Below are 18,451 nucleotides of genomic sequence, written 5' to 3'. Positions count from 1 at the left end.
GGCGTTTGTTTACAAGCCAACAGGCAGTATATTGGGCAGGGTCGCTTCTCCCCATTCTGATGCATTAATAGCTCTGAGTATTGAAAAAAGGTAAAGTGTGAGACTCTTTCTGGAAGAGTCACCTCATTACTTCACCATTATTTTAGAATCCCTGAAGCCATAGAGCCAGTGACCAGCTGGAAACAGCTTTGGGCTGGGAGCCAACAGGTCAGTGGAATCATCTAACTTATTCTTGACATTTAGCAATGCCCCGCTTACAGCTGGGCTAAAGAAGAGTGTGACAGGAATGAGGGGTAAGGTAGTGCCTCTCCCTGGGGCCACTGGATTACCTAAGGACTCAAAACAAGGCGGCAGATTCCCAGACCTCACACATGATGAAACTAATGAGTCTCAAAGGGAGGACTTCAGATGCCTACGGCAAAGTGGACAAACCATATCCCAGCTTTCTGGAAAGAACATTGCTGCTGCTTTTCTAGCATTCTATCCAAACATTGGGGTCACTGATGAGTGGCCACAAGAAAACAGGCGTGATTACTAGATTTATCCTTTACATCTTGACTCTGAAAAATTATTATCTGTTGACTTTAATCCTTCCAGTCCCCTTTTCATTGCTAAGCAACTGTTATGCAAGAGAAAAGTCTCTGTTGATCGTCTGCCAGCTGAGATGATGCTAATGAAAAGCTTTGCGGTGTATGCAAAGAGTAGACGATTTCTCATACGGAGTTTATCATCTCTATCTCCCCACCACCAACTCCCCCAGCCCAAGCATCTGGGATGAGACAGATGGCCGTCATGAATTATCAAATATTACATTAGCTGACACGTTTTGCATTGTAGACTCTAGTACTTCAATTCTGAACATCTTTTCAACAAGACTGATCTCCGTTAACTAGATTTCCTGCCTCGGTGATATATATTTCTCTCATGGGGAGAGACATTTTGATAAATAACCTGTCATTAAAATGCAGAGTTAAAGCCTCATTAATGAATTCCTGGTGTAAACAAATGCACCACCAAGTGATCTTTGATCATCACCCACCCTGAATATAGATAAAATTTTTAAAAATATAATATTGCCTAGTATTCACTAGAGACTTTTTCATTTTCCACAGTAATCTCTAGCTCTGTCATTTATTATCTTTGGGACTGTTGGCGATTCCCTGAACATTTCTAAACCCCCCTTTCCAGACCTGGAAATGGAGACACTATATCTACATAAGAAGTCTTTGTGATGATTATGTAAAATAACGTGTAATCCTCCCAAATGCCATGCCTGGTACATAGCCAACACCCAGGAAAGAGCACCGTTCCCTCACACCCTTGCCACTTAATACATAGCTCAAAATGAGCAACATCTATACACCTGGGGACTGGTTATAAATGCAGAGCCCCAGGCCCCACTCCTAATTAGGACATACCTAATCAGAGTCTGCATCTGTACATAACCCACAGATGATCTATTAAAATTAAATCACACTTTAAAATTTAATAAATGGGGCTCATGTAATGCTCCAAGATTAAGAACTTAGTCATTTAGTCATCAGACTTTTACTAAGCCCTCCTGTGTGCTGTGTAGGTGCTGGGAATATAGTCGTTAACAAAACAGAACAGTCCTCTCTTCATGAAAGATACAGGGAAAAGAGCTTTCTCCTGGACCCCCATACTGGCCAGCATCCCACATGCTTGGAAACAGAGGTTCCTCAGCACGTTCTTATCCTCAGAGCAACAATAAATGCAATAAAAAAGCAAAAATTCAGTTAACCTGAACACTCTACATCAACATGGCAGTTGGTCACTTTACTGAGAAACCTCCTAGGTATCTCTCCTTGTTTGGCACTTCTCATCAGCAGTTCCAGGAAGTTGCTGACACTTTGTAATTCCCTGACGTTTCTTAATAATGAAGGTCCAGTTTTGGTCCAGGGCCTTCTTCGCCTTCTCCATATGAAGTGAGTCTCCACTAGAGAAGATACAGTGGGAGGGAGAGTGGAAGCAGAGGAAATGGTACTCTGGGATCTGCCTCCAGAAACATCCGATACAGCATCATGCATTTAATGGCTACGTGCTATCACGTGTGCTTCTGAGAGAGCTGGCGTTTTTATCTAGTTTTCAAGAACTGTGGTAAGGTCTTAACTTACACCCAATGTTAGACTACTGCAAAGGGCATGCCTACCTTGAGATTTTAGCATTTTCCGGAGTAGGCAGAGGGTGCATCCACTCCCAGATCCATCTCTGTGGATAAGCTCCCCCTCCTGGGCAGCTCATCACCCTGGAAATCCGGCCTACCCCATGTAGGTGAATATGTTATTATACAAAGGGTCCAGAATTTACAACCAGATAGACCTGTATTCCTATCTCAACTCAGACACAGAATAGCTGTGTAACCTCGAGCAAATGAAATAACTGTTCAAGTTTAGTTTCCTTTTGTGCATGGTAGCAGTAACTAAACCATGAGCTCTACGTAAGGGTAGAGACAGTGCTTGTCACGTAGTAAGGACTCTGATACCTGTTAGCTGACACCCTCCCCTCGCCACCAACATCACTGTTTGTAAAGCACCTACTACATTCTTCCAGGGCTTATGATAGATGGATAGTAAATGTTTATTCTTTTTCAATGTCTAACCCTCCCCATCACCAGCTGAGCCCGTGCATCACTTTGAGTTCCTCACAGGAAGCTATGCTAGAAATGCATCTCCTTATCACAGTTTCCTTTAATCAGAAATAAAAACCCTGTAGAGTCACTGATTAAATCTGCAGTCTCAACAGTCACATGAAAATCTCTGCTCTCATTTCTATACTGTATTTGAGCTATTGCATCACAAATATCACTTTTCATATGAGATTTACAATTTTATACCCTGTGGCAGAGCAAATGACAGTTGAGGGTCCCTGTCCCTTGAGGGTAGACACGAGACCTATCTGCTCTCTACTCTGACAGCCTCAGTCCAGCACCAAGAGATGACTGCTCACCTCAGAGACTTTTTTCTCTTGCTGACTCATCCTCCAACTGGTTATGAGCTAAACAGAGGCAGCAATTCTTTTTCCCTTCAGGAAATGCCAGCTTGAGCAGGTGATGTCCTTTTTCTTCATCTCCACCACACCTCCCATACAGAGGACGGAGCACGCCACTCGGCTGACAAGGCCATTTTTTCACTGACACTTTAAATATACCACCAGCTCCCCTCAGCTTCTAAGACAACTCAGTTAGAGTTTTGGTTCTTAGCTCCCCTCCCCTCAAGTGTACGTTTGTCAAAATGACCAGTGACTTCATAGTGCTGACCAGAATTCAGATTTCTCTTTTTAAATATCTGCTAATCATCAAGGAGCTACCAAATGTTCTATGAAACTCCTGTGATTTCTATTGCATCTCTGAAAAACTGGTCATTAGCCGAGCTTCTTTGACTTTACAAATAAAGGAAATACATTACGTACCAAATCCAAAGAGATCACTCATGATCTTTCAAGAGCTTTAATTCAAGTGTTCCAAAGAGCAAAGGGCAATTTATTTGCCTATATTTAATTATGGCCCCAGGCAGGAAGGGAACTGACCAATCTACCATAATACCCTGCTTGGACCACCCAGTCTAAATCAGGGAAGAAGTAGAGACCACTGTCTGGTATTGCATTTATTCTAAGAAAGCAAAATTTCTCCCTGAGATAATCAAACTAAAAAGGGTCACTCTGTCTAGCACTGGTCATAATACAGGTAAGAACTTAAACTCTTGCCTGTGAGTTACTGACTCTTCCTGTAAGTGTTATAATTCTTATGTCTACAGATATTCAGTGACTGGTATGCCTCAGAGACACAATAATCATATGAGAAAATATCCTACGTTATGGGATCAAGCCTCCAAGGGGAGTAGAAGGAATCACCATTCCTTCTCACTTTGAAAAATAGTCATTAATTCTGATGACTAAATTATGTCCATCTGTCCCATGAAGTATAATATCTATCACCACCTCTCCCTTTCTCTAAGGGCCATAATTTTTAGTTTGGTAGTTAGTAATGCACATAAAATTCAAATCAAAATGGAAACAGCCTAGACTGACTTTAAGCCTCGTTAAGACCAGCATTGAATCACACTAGAGGAAACACCGGTATAAGAAAGTCTGGTGTTTTTAATATGGAGCTCTTAACAAACATTCGTCTCCAGGAACACGATCTTGGCTTAAACTGTGTTTCATTTATAAGCTCAAATTTGCTGTCCGCTGTCGATTTTCCAGATCTCCGGATCACTGTAATTCCTTCTGAACATTCTCTTGGCCAGGGAAGGCACAAGTTTAGATTCAATATGTCACTCAAACTTCTCTGCAAATGTGAAGAGTCTAAAAGTATTATGACGAACTTCCTGCCCCTTCTGGGTGAGAGGATGTGTGAGTGGTCCAGGTCAGGCCCATGGCTTGCTGTCCATCTCCTTAATACAACCCTTTCTCCGGTCTTGACTGGGCTTGGTTCCCCTTGTCTAACACGCCTGGGAATTCCTTAACATCTGGTTGAGATTTTCTTTCATTCTTTCTTTTCTTTCTCTTTTTAACATTTGTATAGCATAAGGTGAAACCAAACTGAAAATAAGGGAGAAGAAGGAGAAAGGATTGAAAAGTTCATTGAGGATTTACGTGAAGCAAAGGAATGCAAATAGAATGGAAGCGAGGTCACCTGAGTCACAGAGGAGCTTAGGAGGCTGACATCTTGCCTGGGCTGGACCTTTCTGCATCAGTGTTGATTTCTGTATTAGAAACCCTGTGGGGCTGCAAAGTAGAGATGAGACAAATAGTACAAAAGAACCAAAAGCGCTGAGGGGGCTCAGTGGGGGTGACATTGACTTTGTATCTGAAGAAACCCTTCCAATACCTGGTGCTCCAGTAAGGGTAACTGGTTGGATGCTCAGACTGGAAATGGCTCAGAGAGAGAATCAGCATAAAGTTAGAAAGTAGAACAGCAGGACCCAAAAAACAAGTAGGAAAGTGACCCATTGTCTCCCGACCAAGGGGGAGAAAGAAGAGTGTGAACCAAGCATGGGGAACGCATGACAGGTGAGCCGGGATGAGCAGGGCTGGGCTGGGGCAGTATGGCACACCCAGAAAGACAGGAGGGACCCACAGGTGCTTCAAAGTGTCAGACCCAGAGGGGAAGGGGAAGCACCCAGAATTGAACCTGAAGCAGAAAATCCGGTTCCGAGGTCATGCCTAAAAAACAGGACAGCCAGGTAAACTGAAGCTAGAGCCAGGCAAGCTTCCCCAAGGCTCTGTCTTTTACGGGGTACCTAGGGCCAATGGCAGGAAACTGTGAGGTCTGCAAGCTGGTTCAGCAGAAAGAATAAGCCTTCATAAGGGTTAGTGTGGTTTCAGTATCATTGTAATTCTGAGCTTCCTATCAGAAGAGCAGATACATACCATTCCTTCAGAGAGATACACCGTTTACCAGCATGAAGCAATCTCTCCCTTGTGACCACATGTGGAGGACACAGTGGACAATATCCTTGATTTGAGATTCACAAGAAATGCAAAGGCCACTTTCCATTAGCTGCTTCTTCTAGCAACCTCCAATAAAACCCAGGCATAAAGTATAAGGGAGCGGCTCAGTGGTGGCCGTTCTGACAGGGAAAAAGCCAACAGGAATTGGTGATCCAGTATAGGGCTCCAGACCACCAGCAGGAATTGTTTCCTGTGCTCTGAGAAGGACAGCAGTATTTGCAGCCCCTCTGGGGACAAGAATTGGGTAGCAAGTGTGGACGGCCTGGCGTGATATTAGGACTAATTACAAAAGCAGCGTAGTATTGATTCAGCTCTGGGAAAGTCCAGCTTCTCTCATCCAGTTAAAGCCCCTAATAGCATTTCCATTCCTTCCCTTGGGGCAAAAGAGAGATAAACAAAGAGGGCAAGAGGGAACATATATCTGCCCTTGAGTTTTTGTGAAGTGAAGAGGAAAGAACTAGAGGAATCTCAGCTGTGCCGGCTCCCCTCTCTGGACACCAGGGAAATGAGGACATGGGCTACACTGGGAGTGGTAGGTTTCACATTTTTCTCTCTGGAGGCTGTCTAGTGACTTGAAGTTTTCTTGAGGAGTTCTTATTGACTGTATGATATTATCATGTAGAGTTCATTATGCCTTTGCCTTGGAGCAGCTGACATTCCTGGTCTCACCCCTGCTGAAGGACAGTTTTATTGCTGTTCATCATTTTGGGGCTCATCACGTTTTCTCTGTAGCCATACTCACTCTAAATGTGATGTCCAGATCATTTCAGGTAATTATACTTCTGACAAACTGTGAGTTTTAATGATGATTGCTTGACATATGCAGGCAGTGTCTGGAAATGGCAGCCAGTGAAAGGAGATGTTAACAGAATGCTTAATATTTTCCTCCTACTCCTGAAATTCTGTCCTCCTGGCCACTGAGAAATGAGATGGACTTAAATCGATGTTGAATATTTTCGAGCCCACCCTTCCCCACCACCCTCCTCACTCTACAAACCACATTCATCCAACACTCTCACACATTTGTCTTCCTGAGTTAGAGAAAAAATAATGACACAATGGAAAGATTATTTCTGTTCAGAAAGCCCCCGGCAGAGGCAGACGTGGCTGGGTAAGCATGGGCCCAGGAGGAGCCTCCTTCACAGCCCTTGCTCTTGGGTGTTAACTGTTGCTCAGGAAAGCATGTCTCTAACCCTCTGTGTGTGTATGTGTGTGTGTGTGTGCACGCCCCGCAGTCACGGAGGAGTGGCAGAAGAGCGGAGGGCAGCTCTGCCAGCTCATTGAACCCGTGGATGGATTCCACCCTAGTGAGGTAAGTGCAGTCACACGATGGCTGCTGAGGGCAGTCTGTTACGTTATCTTTGTAATATAATTAGGCGCACGTGCATTCGTTTTTATCCTATTTTATTCCAGAAAGAATTTGAGGTGATGTGCACACATGTGTAAGATAGAAGATAAATAAATATAAATTAAATTGATATAAAATAATAAAGTGAAAATCAGAGTAAAAAGAAAATAAGGTGGAAATGATACCTGAATTCCTGACTTAATGTCTACAATTCACAACGTGTCCCAGGAAGTCCTAAGAAACAGCCTGCAAGGGCCCACAAAATCAGCTCCACGCTTCCTACGCGGCTGATGCAAAGAAGGGCATAAGTCATAGCCTTAAGAAGATAAAAAATAAATTAAGTACTCAAAAAAACAAAAAATCAGAAGGACTCCTGGAAGTGAGCCCTGTGAGAAATTTCTTCTATGGATCCTTCTAGAAAAAAAGGAGAACCATACGAGAGGAGAACAGTGTCCCTAGCAATATCCTGCAGTAAGAGCTGTTTCTCATTTAGAATTCCGAGGAACAATCTGGAAAGTAGTTCTACTCTGGCCTCTTCACAGAGCAAGGGGAGCTAGACGGTGGGATTCTGCCCCCTCCCCCTCCCCCGTCCATTGTCCTGGCTGCAGCCAGGGAAGTTCCACTTTTATCTGTTCTACATACTGGACCTGCTCATGATATTTCTTTGTATAAAAAATAGAAAAAGAAGTGGGGGAGTAGCTCTGCTGCTTCTAACATTTTGAAAGCCAGTCCCCTGCAAGAGGGATGGGCCATTTACCCACAGGCAATCCTCTGTGGCTCTCGTCTTTCTGATGCAGCCTTTGTGGCATTGACAAGGGTCCAAATGTGAGAAGCACTTATTGTAGCCTTGATCTCCATGGTCAGCCAGGCCACAGGGAGTGCTGATCATCCCCTAAGAAGCATGAAAGGAATCATAGTCCTCCCTCCCCTTGAGCTCTAGGTGCCGTGAGTACCCATGGGCAGGGCTAAGAACTGTCTCAAAAGAAAAGGAAAAGGGACTTCCCTGGTGGTGCAGAGGTTAAGCATCCGCCTGCCAATGCAGGGGACACGGGTTCGAGCCCTGGTCCAGGAAGATCCCACATGTTGCGGAGCAACTAAGCCTGTGAGCCACAACTACTGAGCCTGCGCTCTAGAGCCCGCGAGCCACAACTACTGAGCCCACGTGCCACAGCTACTGAAGCCCGAGCGCCTAGAGCCCATGCTCCGCAACAAGAGAAGCCACCGCAATGAAGAGTAGCCCCTGCTCGCCACAACTAGAGAAAGCCCGCATGCAGCAACGAAGACCCAATGCAGCCAAAAATAAAAATTAATTAATTAATTAACTAAAAAGAAAAGGAAGAGTGCCACTCCATGATCAGATGGATGGACGGTAGAGTCTCAGAAATGCTGGGTAAATTTTAAAGTGAGTATTAAATGCGCATCTTACTGTGTTAAGTAACAACAACCCAAACAATCTAAGTAATGCGCCTCAGAATATCTGTTTCCTGTGTATCACTTGGATGGGTTGATCCAAGAGAATTATTGGCTAGAAGCTGGTTAAATATTAGAGTTTGCCCCCCCACCAAAAAAAAAATGATGTCTTTGGTTTTAGAATAGTTAATGTGGAGACCTGCTTTCTGGCAATAATTAGGTAGTAGTTCTTGTCATTCTTTGGACATTACAGAATTTTACCCTTCTGATTCTACAGAGAATGGGGACAAGAGGAGACGGTCAGAGAGGGAGCAATGAGGAACAAACTAAAAATAAGAGGGTCAAAGGCAGCTTTGTTGTATCCCTCGGGACATATTTGTCTGATCTATCAAAAGACAGTTCTGTCCCTGACTCTTAAAACAGTATTAGGGTTCAAGGTCTGTCAAATTGAGGCTCCTCCTTGCACTCAAACAGCTTCGCCGTTAACTGATTGTCGAGAACAGAGTCAAAAGCTGAGGGGCTTCCCTGACCGGAAAAAAAAAAAAAAAAAAAAAGCTGAAAATCGGTGTGTCATCATCTTATGTTATTCCTGAGAAATTTGTTCACATGCCGAGAGTGGGTGATAGAGTGGGCAACAGTGGTGGAGCCACATCTAAAGTGGCTGACAATGGATAGATACACCTAAAGCTTGCCTAGTTATCATGTATGTTGAGCTGAGCAGTCTAGATGGCAAATTCCCATCCTAGGATGTCTATTGAGTGCCTACGCGGTATCAAACACAGTGAGAAGGGTGAACAGGAAACCACCCCTGCCGGTTACGGAGATTATAGGGTGGAGGGGGAGAATGACAAATAAACAGATAATTAAATGTAGAAAGTAGTCAATGCCTCCAACTGTGCAAGCACAGATGCTGTGGGAGCATTATGGGGGACGGAATGGGAGAGAGGGGTGCAAGAAAAGAGTTTCAGAGGAGGGAACTCAGAACTAAGACCAGGAACTAGTCAAGTGAAAGGAAGAGCGGAGGGATTGCAGAAAGTGAGCTGAGGAAAGTGCAAGGGCAAGGGCCTGAATGTGAAAGGAAGCATGGCGCATTGGAGGTAATAAAAGTGCTTCAGTGTGGCTGGGACATAGAACATGAGAGTGGAGTGGAGAGAGAAGGAGCAAGAGAGATATTCAGGGACAGGCCACATAAGGTCTGAATAGGGTTCGACCTTTTCAACTGTGGAGAACAGAGAGCCGTTGAAGGTTCTTCAGCAAGGGGGAAAAATACCTAGACTTGTTCTCTAAAAGGATACCTGTGGTAGCAGCATGAAGAATGGTTTGGTCTAGCAGAGGTGTGGACACCCCTGTGCACAAGAGGGTGATGGCCTGAACAGAGGTAGTGAGGAGAAAGAAAGGCCTGTATTGGAGAGATTCGGATAGTTGAATCAACAGAACATGGTCATTTATTGAATGTCAAGGTGAAAGAGAAAGAGACGCTAAGCATTACACTTCTTTTGTGACTTGGGAAACTGGATAGATGATTTCATTGCCTGCTGAGGTCAAGAACACCTTCAGGGGGATAGGGTGGTTTGAGGACGAGTTCGGTACATGTTGGATTTAAAGAGCCTCTAGGATGTCCAAATGGGGATGTCCCTGCAGCAGATCATATACGAGCTTAGAGCTCAGGAAGGGATCTGAGCCGGAGACACAGATGTGAGCACCATCAGGACGGGGTTGTGACTTGAAGCCTTGAAGAGGGGCCGCTGGATGTCCCTGCGTACTCGCCTCCCGATGGTGTGCCCTACAGCAGAAGCAGTGTGAAGGGATCCTTCTAGACCATGGGGCGGCTATGGGGGTCCGCATCTTTTCCATCTTGAAAGAGTCAGATGGGCAAGGCTGAGTCTCAGGGCCTCATCCTTATGGCACAGACATAATACCAACCAAAAGAGTAGACCCGGACCTTTTTCAAGTGCCCCCTCGCCAATCCTGTACCTCTGCAAAAATAGTTGATACCTGGCCCCTCAGCACCAAGGGGTGAGCAGGCTGTACTTTATTGGCCTGTTTCTTCCTAAAACCTGCTAGGGAAGCAGGGGGGAGTGCGTAACCACTATTGATTCAACTGCTCCAGTTGAATGGGCTATGTTGAACAGTTCAAATTTATGATTGATAGATATTAATTTCTGAGCCAGATTATATTCACCATCTCAATTCTTTACTTATATTTTAATGGAAAATAAATAAGCATATAAAAATTCCTGTATATCAATAGACTGACAACCACTTTACTTTTTCATCTCATTTCCAAAATGTAGAACCAGAATTTTAAGAAATATATATAATGCTAGACTTGCTGATTGATTGGATTTGGTGGGTGGGAGTGAGACGACTCACAGGATTCGACAACTGGATGAAGGGAGGTGAAAATAAAAAGTCAAGGAACTCAGAAGACGGAGCAGATTTGAACATTCTGAATTTGGGGTGCCTGCACAGTATCCAGCCATTAGATCGTGTTTATGGGTTCTGATCTCAGGAGACACAGGTTTGGGAATCACCAGCTTCTAGCTGAGAGCAGGAGACACTGGCAGGGATGAGATTGGCCCAAGGGATCAACTTATGAAGAAAAATAAAGATCAAAGAGAATTAAGACTGAGAAGGTATTTTAGTTATCTATTGTTGCATAGCAAATGACTTAAAAACCACACACATTCCTTTTTCTTTTTAACTTTTTATATTTTATTGGAGTATAGACGATTAACAATGTTGTGATAGTTTCAGGGGCACAGCAAAGCGACTCAGCCACACATACACATGTATCCATTCTCCCCCAGACTCCCCTCCCATCCAGGCTGCCACATAACATTGAGCAGAGTTCCCTGTGCTATACAGTAGGTCCTTGTTGGTTATCCTTTTTAAATATAGTAGTGTGTATATGTCAATCCCTAACTCCCTAGCTATCCCTTCCCCCCACCCTTCCCACCACCCCCACCCCGGTAACCATAGCTTTGTTCTCTAAGTCTGTGAGTCTGTTTCTGTTTTGTAAATCTGTTCATTTGTATCATTTCTTTTTAGATTCCACATATAAGCGATATCATACGATATTTCTCTTTCTTGTCTGACTTACTTTGCTCAGTATGGCAATCTCTAGGTCCACCCATGTTGCTGCAAATGGCATTATTTCATTCTTTTTAATGGCTGAGTAATATTCCATTGTATATGTGCCACATCTTCTTTATCCATTCCTCTGTCGATGGACTTTTAGGCTGCTTCCATGTTTTGGCTATTGTAAACAGTACTGCAGTGAACACTGGGGTGCATGTATCCTTTCAGACCATGTTTCTCTCCAGATATATGCCCAGGAGTGCCATTGCAGGTTCATACGGTAGATCTATTTTTAGTTTGTTATGGAACCTCCATACTGTTCTCCATAATGGCTGTACCAATTTACATTCCCATCAACAGTGTAGGAGACACATTTCTTGTGGTTTTTTTTTTTTTTTTTCTTGCTGTACGCGGGCCTCTCACTGTTGTGGCCTCTCCCGTTGCGGAGCACAGGCTCCAGACACGCAGGCTCAGCGGCCATGGCTCACGGGCCCAGCCACTCCACGGAATGTGGGATCTTCCCGGACCTGGGCAAGAACCCGTGTCCCCTGCATCGGCAGGTGGACTCCCAAGCACTGCGCCACCAGGGAAGCCCTGGAGACACATTTCTTATCTCACAGTTTCTGTGGCCAGGAATCCAGACACAGATTAGCTGGGTATCCTGCTCCACTGACTCTCCCAAGTTGCCATCAAGGTGTCTGCCAGGGCTGGGTCTCATCGGAAGGCTTGACTTGGAAGCTCACATTTATTAGCAGAGCGTAGTTCCTTGAGACCTGTTGAACTGAGGGTCTCAGTTCCTAATCGGTTGTTGCTCAAAGGCCACCTGAGCAACCTGCTTCATCAATGGGTGCAAAATGGCAACAGTCTGCCAGTTATGTCAGTCACTACTGTACGTAACCTAATCACAGAGTAACATTCCATCACCTGTGCCATATTTTAGAAGTTAAAAGCAAGTTACAAGTCCTACCACACTCAAAGGAGAGGGATGACGCAGGTGTGACTACCACAGAGTGGGAACCATTGCCCATCTCAGCAGGACCCGCTGGAAAGAAGTCCTAGGAGATCGCTAGATGCCTCCAGAGAGAGCAGGTGTATCCGAGAGTTGGGAATAGCAGTCAAACTGCTGACAAAATGCAAAGAAAGTTTTTCTTAGAAAACAAATGTCGTTGCAAAGACCCGAGACCCAGATTTGTGACCTGTTGAAGCTGTAGCAATTCTATCTGTTCAAACACCCACTTTTTAAAATCTTTGCAAAGTTAAGTATCTGAAAAGGTACGTAAAAGATCTCTGGGCCTAAAATCAGGCAATAGTAAAGAGAAAACGTTGAAAGAGCCACGAACATACATCAAGTCTGCTTTCCTTGGCTATGCTGAGACCACCTGGCTAAACATTCCTAACACCTCCTGCCTTAGAAGCTTCGCGCAACAAAGTTCTCTGCAAAACAGCCTCCTCTCCTCTCCTCATGGAAGTAGCAACTCAAACCAATCCTCTTAAAACTCTTCCTACAGGCAGTGAATTTTCCATTACATCAATCCCCTCTTCTTTCTTGAGCCCTGACCCTTATACACTGCTGGTGGCAGACATCAGATATATAATCAGTGGATTGGCTTTAAATAAGTTAACAGTCTCTAGGTCTTTATTTGTCTCAACATGTAAGCCCCTGGGACCCAAGGTCCTTGACAGACTGGTGGAGCCCCTCAAAAAAGGCAGTTAAGCTGGCAGTGGGGAGAGAGAGGAGGGAGGGCCTCCTGGGCCAGGGAACCCTCAAATAACAGTCACTTAGGCTGGCCCTCCCAGGCATCAGGGACCATGTTTGTTTAGTTTGCTTTATACACCAACTGGCAGCAGTGGTTTTGGTGGTGGCACCCTGAACCAGCACAGACAGGCTCGAGCTGGAAATGTAACATTTTTCCTTAAATGTTTTTAAATACGTCTTACACCACTGTCACGTTGTAAGTTTACAAATGTAAAATTAATTGGGACCAAAAGTAACCAGGTCCAATAGACTGTGTTTCTGGACAGATTAAGAGGCCAGAGAAGTAAAACTGTGCCTTCCCTGTGGTGAGGGCTTCCCTGCAGGTGTTTAAAAGCAATCTTACAAGACAGCCTGGAATTGTTCTCCCTTCAAGAAAAATAAGTTCACAGTAGATTTTTTACTTTGGTCTGGTAGAAGCCCAGAGTTAAATTTAGCAAGAGTTCAACTTAAAAGGTATCAGTCATGCTAAGTTGTTGGTGAAATCTATATACTCTTGCTCTGAATTGCATTTATTCTTTAAAAATATTACAAAAATGTAGTTACTGTTCAGGGTTTGTTTTTATGATTGTCTTACTAAAGAGTTCCATTTTTGTAGCAAAATACATATAGTTAGCTTACAAAGCGGGAGCGTGGAGGAATCACAGATGATGTCCAGCTATGACCACTGCTGGGCTTCTATCATGTCTGGATATGTGAGCAGATCATGAGCATATGGGCTGGATCTGACACGGTATATTTTCTTGGAGGACCCGGTACTCTCCTGGTGAAGAACTCATCATAAATACAAGTATGGTTAGGCAAAGAAGCGTGGCGCAATTTTAAATTGTCATTAGAAGGGAGAGAAATTCTAGAAGCCATATGGTGGCTGTCACCAAGGGCTGAATCAAGAAATGGCACCAGGTCCCTACCCTCCAACTCCCCTCTCTGTGGACTCATGCCTGAATCCTAGGGAGATCAGGGGCTGCAAGTAAAAACTGAAAAAGCTGCTTCACCAAAAACTTATATAAGACAATGGGGTGTTAAGTTGCCCTACTTTGTCACCCCTTCTATGAGAGTTTCAAAGAGAAAACTTCACAGTGGACCAATGACCATCACATGGTTTTGCCACCATGGGGGCTTCTGAGTAGCAGCAGTAGACAGATGGGTGGGTGGCAACGCCCCGCCGAAGCACTGGAGCTGCAGGGATGCCTGCAGAACAGCACCAGTGCCCATCGGATGTGGACTTACCCAGAGGAAGGGCCACACCTGCTAGAACTGAGTGGCACCTAGACAAAAGCAGCACCGCCAATGTGGCAACCATCTGGACTCTGCAGCTGGGGCCCTGCAAGAGCTCAGGCAGCTGAGTCAACTGCAAAGGAAGAGACAGGGAAGGGCCTAACCCTGTTAACCAGAATATTCCACTTAGCCAGAACTCCACATTCCCTAGCGTTCTGCTGGACCAGATTTCCTTCCATGCACATATCTAGTAGGGTTAGTAAATGAGGCAGCCTGTGAACCCCTCCTGGGCTGCACATGTTGGGCACACTGGCAATGGGAAACTCTCCACCCCTGTCCTGAGGACAAATGTTAGGGAGATGTGTGCAAAAAAAAATGCATCGGTGAAATAGCTTGCACGTATCTGATGGAATATCATGCCGCAAATAAAAACGATACAGATCTACTCTTAGTGGCACGGAAATGTTTGTAATATAGAGCAAAGTAAATAAAAAGCAGATTAGAGATTGTGGCGATGATTACTCAACTGAATGCATTTGTCAACGCTCATGGACCTGTTTACCAAAAAGAGTTCGTTTTACTGTGTGTAAATTATACCTCCAAAAGAGCAGATTATAAAATATTTACAGAGGGATCAAACGTATGTGTGTGTGTGCCTCAGAAAGGCTCAATGTTAACAGTGACTATCTCTATTATAATTAAGATAAATTTTATTCTGTTTTTCTTTTTGCTTAATTGTCCTTTAATTTTTTCCCAAAGGAATAGATATTGCTTTAACATTTTCAATTGTGAAACGGGGAGCACAAAAGATATTTGTGTTCAAGGAACATCTCGCTTGGAGTAATGAGGGTGACTGGGCCTTGCCCTGTGCAGAGCATCATGGGAGTTACAAGAGGAGGTTGGTTATAAGGAGCCCACAATAGGTGCTCAGTAAATGTTTCTCAGACAAATGAATAAGTATAGTAGGTCATTTTTATCACAAGCATCTAGTTTGGTAGTAACAATACCATTCTCATTTTAGATCCAAAATATTGGCAATGCACACATGAATATTTTAGTCTCCATTAGAGTGATAGCCAACTAATTGCTTTCAAACCAAATAGTTACCACATGCTCAAATCTCAGCTCTTTTATTTTAACTTCCCTCTGCTCATCCTCACCCCCATCTCCTCCTGTATTAATTCACATTGGGAAATAAGTGACCACAAATGAACTGATACCACATAATTGTTAGGAAGACTGCTTAGGTATATCGAAGTGAAAGGCAAAAAACAAAAGAGAAGAACCAGTCATTTTCCACAGACTTGGAAGCAGCCTACTTTGTTGAGAAGTAGCAGGAAAAACAGCCCCAAGTCAGTCCCCTGTTTTTGAAGACGTGACTGCTTCTAGTATGAGAGATGATCAGACCCTTCCTGGAAACACGCTGGCTTAGCCATCAGCCTCTTTAGGTCTAAGAGGTGTGTGTGTGTGTGGTATGTGGTACGCGTTGTGTGTGTTGGTGGCAAGTGGGGTGTGTATGTGTGTTAGACACCACATGGATATGATCAAGATTACATTGTTGGATGGATGGAATTTGGGGTCCACCTCAGAAGACTCAGGAACATATGAAAATACTGGGGATATTTAATGTATCGACTCAACCCGTTCCTATTTTTTTCCAACAACTGCTAAAATCTTACACACAATTTAGACCCAGAAAAGTCTTTAGATCATTTCTTCATTTTGCAAATGAGAGAATTTCAGCCCAGAGAAGAAGGCTGAAGGGGGCTGGCCAGCGTCACACAGGGAGCTGGCTGCACTGTTGTTGGAATGAGGAACAGCGTGTGCCCTTTGAAGACAACGTCCATGTGCTTCTGTATAAAGTCAGGGACATCCCTGAGCATCTGCCCTGAACAAAGTGTTCCCCTCTGAGGCCTTCAGCAGTCACGTTTCTCTTATCAGTCAGCATTAACCCCCCCACACCCCCCTCCCATGGAGATGTAGCCATCTGGGGTCTGAAGTCCTGTCCAGGGCCCATTTGCTAAATGAGGGCATTATCTGCAGAGAGAGACTCCTCATCAGAGGCACGTTAATGACAAGCCAGAGGACCGAACAACCAAGAATGGATCCTGCTGACATTGTGAATAAAGGGACACACAACAATGCAACCAGAGAGTGGGCATCAGGCCAAGAGAGAGAGGGACAAGCCTATTGTGAATTAAGCCTGTACATTCCACAGCCTGGCGCTCCAACCACTCTCTCCGTGCCCACAGCCTCCTTCAGGAGCCCAGCCCTGCAAGGGGACCGGTTCAGCTTCATCTCCCAGGCACCCATAGTCCCCCTCCATGACTTTCTCTTCCACGTCTCTAAGCTTTTGCATGTGCTGTGTCCTCTACCACATACACTGCTTTCCTCATGATCCATCTGGTGAATTCCTCTTTGAAAATTCAGCTCAGCCACCACACTCTTCAGAGAGGACCTGTCCTTTCTTCGCACCCAGCAGAGTTGCCACCTCTTCCCCTTCCAGCCGTGTGCATCCCTCACAGTCCTCCCTGTGGGTTTGGTGGTGTCATTCTGCATGTCTGGGTCCCTCACTAGACTGGGAGTTCCTTCAAGGAAGGATTCATCCTGTTCACCTCCAAAACCCAAGCCTTAAGCCTGCAGTAAGTGTTAGCTATCCACAGGTAAGTGAATAAATGCCTTTCTTAGAAAGTGTATTTGCTGTCTATTACTAAATAACAAATTACCACAAATGTAGCAGCTTAATACAATACACACTTGTTGTCTCACAGTTTCTGTGGGTCAGGAGTGCTGGTATAGTTTAATTGGGTTCTCTACTTAGAGTCTCAGAGGCTAAAATCTACATTCGCACCAGGACACTCAACTGGGGAAGATTTGATTTCAGACTCACTTGAGTTGTTAGCAGAATTTATCTCCTTGTGGTTGTAGGACTGAGGACCCAACTCCTTACTAGATGTCAGCTGGAGGCCACCCTCTGTTCCCTGCCATGTGGGCTTTCCAACATGGCTTCTTACATCATCAGCCCATCAGCGAGTCTCCAGAGCAAGTCTGCCAGCAAAGCAGAGCCTTAGATAATGTAACGTAATCACCGAAGGGACATTCTTTCACCTTTACCATGTTCTATCGCTTAGAACCAAGTGATAGGTTCCATCCACATCAAGGGAAGGGGATCATACAAAGACCCAAAGGTAGGAATCCTGGGGAACCATCCTAGAGTCTGTCCACTGCACAAGGAATAGAGTAAATCTTGCTGGTAACTTCTTTACTTTGTTTTAATTTCCCTTTTACTCCTCCTTTGGGTTCTCTCTTGCAGGTGGCTTTACAGCTGTTGGCAGATCGCTTCTGGAAGAAGGTGCAGCTCCAGTGGCCCCAGGTCCTGGGAAAGGAGAATCCATTCAACCTCCAGATTGAGCAGGTGTTTGGAGACCAAGGGGGGCACTAAGTCCTCAGGGACACCTGCTCCTGGGGAGCTCAGGAAGGCAGAAACTTGGGTAAACTCATTCCAGAAATGGTTATGGGAGCGGCTGTGTCACAAACTCACAGGCCCCTCTTCAGCAGCATCTTTGCAAAGTGCTTTTCTCCCATTTAAAAGCCTAGTGTCACTCTCTTCACTTCCCCTTTCCCACTTTTGGGGATGGCTTCCCAAATAAACCACTGGCACCCAAATCTTTGTCTCAATAAAGACAAAATTATAATGACAGTGTGTGTATAATTGTGTACGCTTTATTATTGTATTATTTTTAAATTTATTTATTTATTCCTGATAGGGAGATATTAATACTTCTATTTTTGGCTAGGCACCAGCGTGAACCAAATCTCCCACTGATCGTATCAATGATTGGAAGACCTTACCACAGACTAGCTTCTGGCTTTGAGCATTTCACACCTTGTTTCTCCTCCACGATCCACACACTTCCTGTGCCGGGAGCTGTAGGACACTCTCTCCTACTGTGATCTGACCGCTAGCCCTGAACCTTTGTCACGGTGCTGGTGGACAACAGGGGCGTACCTGGAAGCCCTTTCCCGCACCAGGATGGCTAGTGGTACCTACCTTAACTGTGCACAGAAATGACAGCTAACCACATAAATAGTCCAACCTAAATCCAGCCTAAACAGATCTCTATTTCAACTTCCCCAAAATTCCCATGGCTTTTCCAGAGCCACTGGAT

General features: G+C 44.6%; 1 protein-coding gene across 9 annotated transcripts in view; it reads left to right on the top strand.

The window, feature by feature from the left end:
* AOAH (acyloxyacyl hydrolase) overlaps positions 1 to 17,872 on the top strand; it is a 170,977-nt gene extending 153,105 nt beyond the window's left edge. For 8 of the 9 annotated variants that reach the window (XM_024768886.1, XM_024768885.1, XM_024768882.1 and 5 more), the window contains 2 exons: positions 6,708 to 6,784; positions 17,596 to 17,872. In XM_024768886.1, the coding sequence (XP_024624654.1) occupies positions 6,708 to 6,784; positions 17,596 to 17,724 (206 nt within the window). In that variant the 3' untranslated portion in view covers positions 17,725 to 17,872. Of the gene's footprint in view, positions 1 to 146; positions 6,785 to 17,595 lie in introns of those variants that run through there. The other variant, XM_024768887.1, reaches the window with a different exon arrangement.
* Positions 17,873 to 18,451: the final 579 nt, after the last annotated feature.

Source organism: Neophocaena asiaeorientalis, unplaced genomic scaffold (assembly GCF_003031525.2).
Source record: "Neophocaena asiaeorientalis asiaeorientalis breed wild unplaced genomic scaffold, Neophocaena_asiaeorientalis_V1.1 scaffold314, whole genome shotgun sequence".
NCBI lineage: Eukaryota > Metazoa > Chordata > Mammalia > Artiodactyla > Phocoenidae > Neophocaena > Neophocaena asiaeorientalis.
This window is presented reverse-complemented; position numbering and strand designations above follow the sequence as displayed.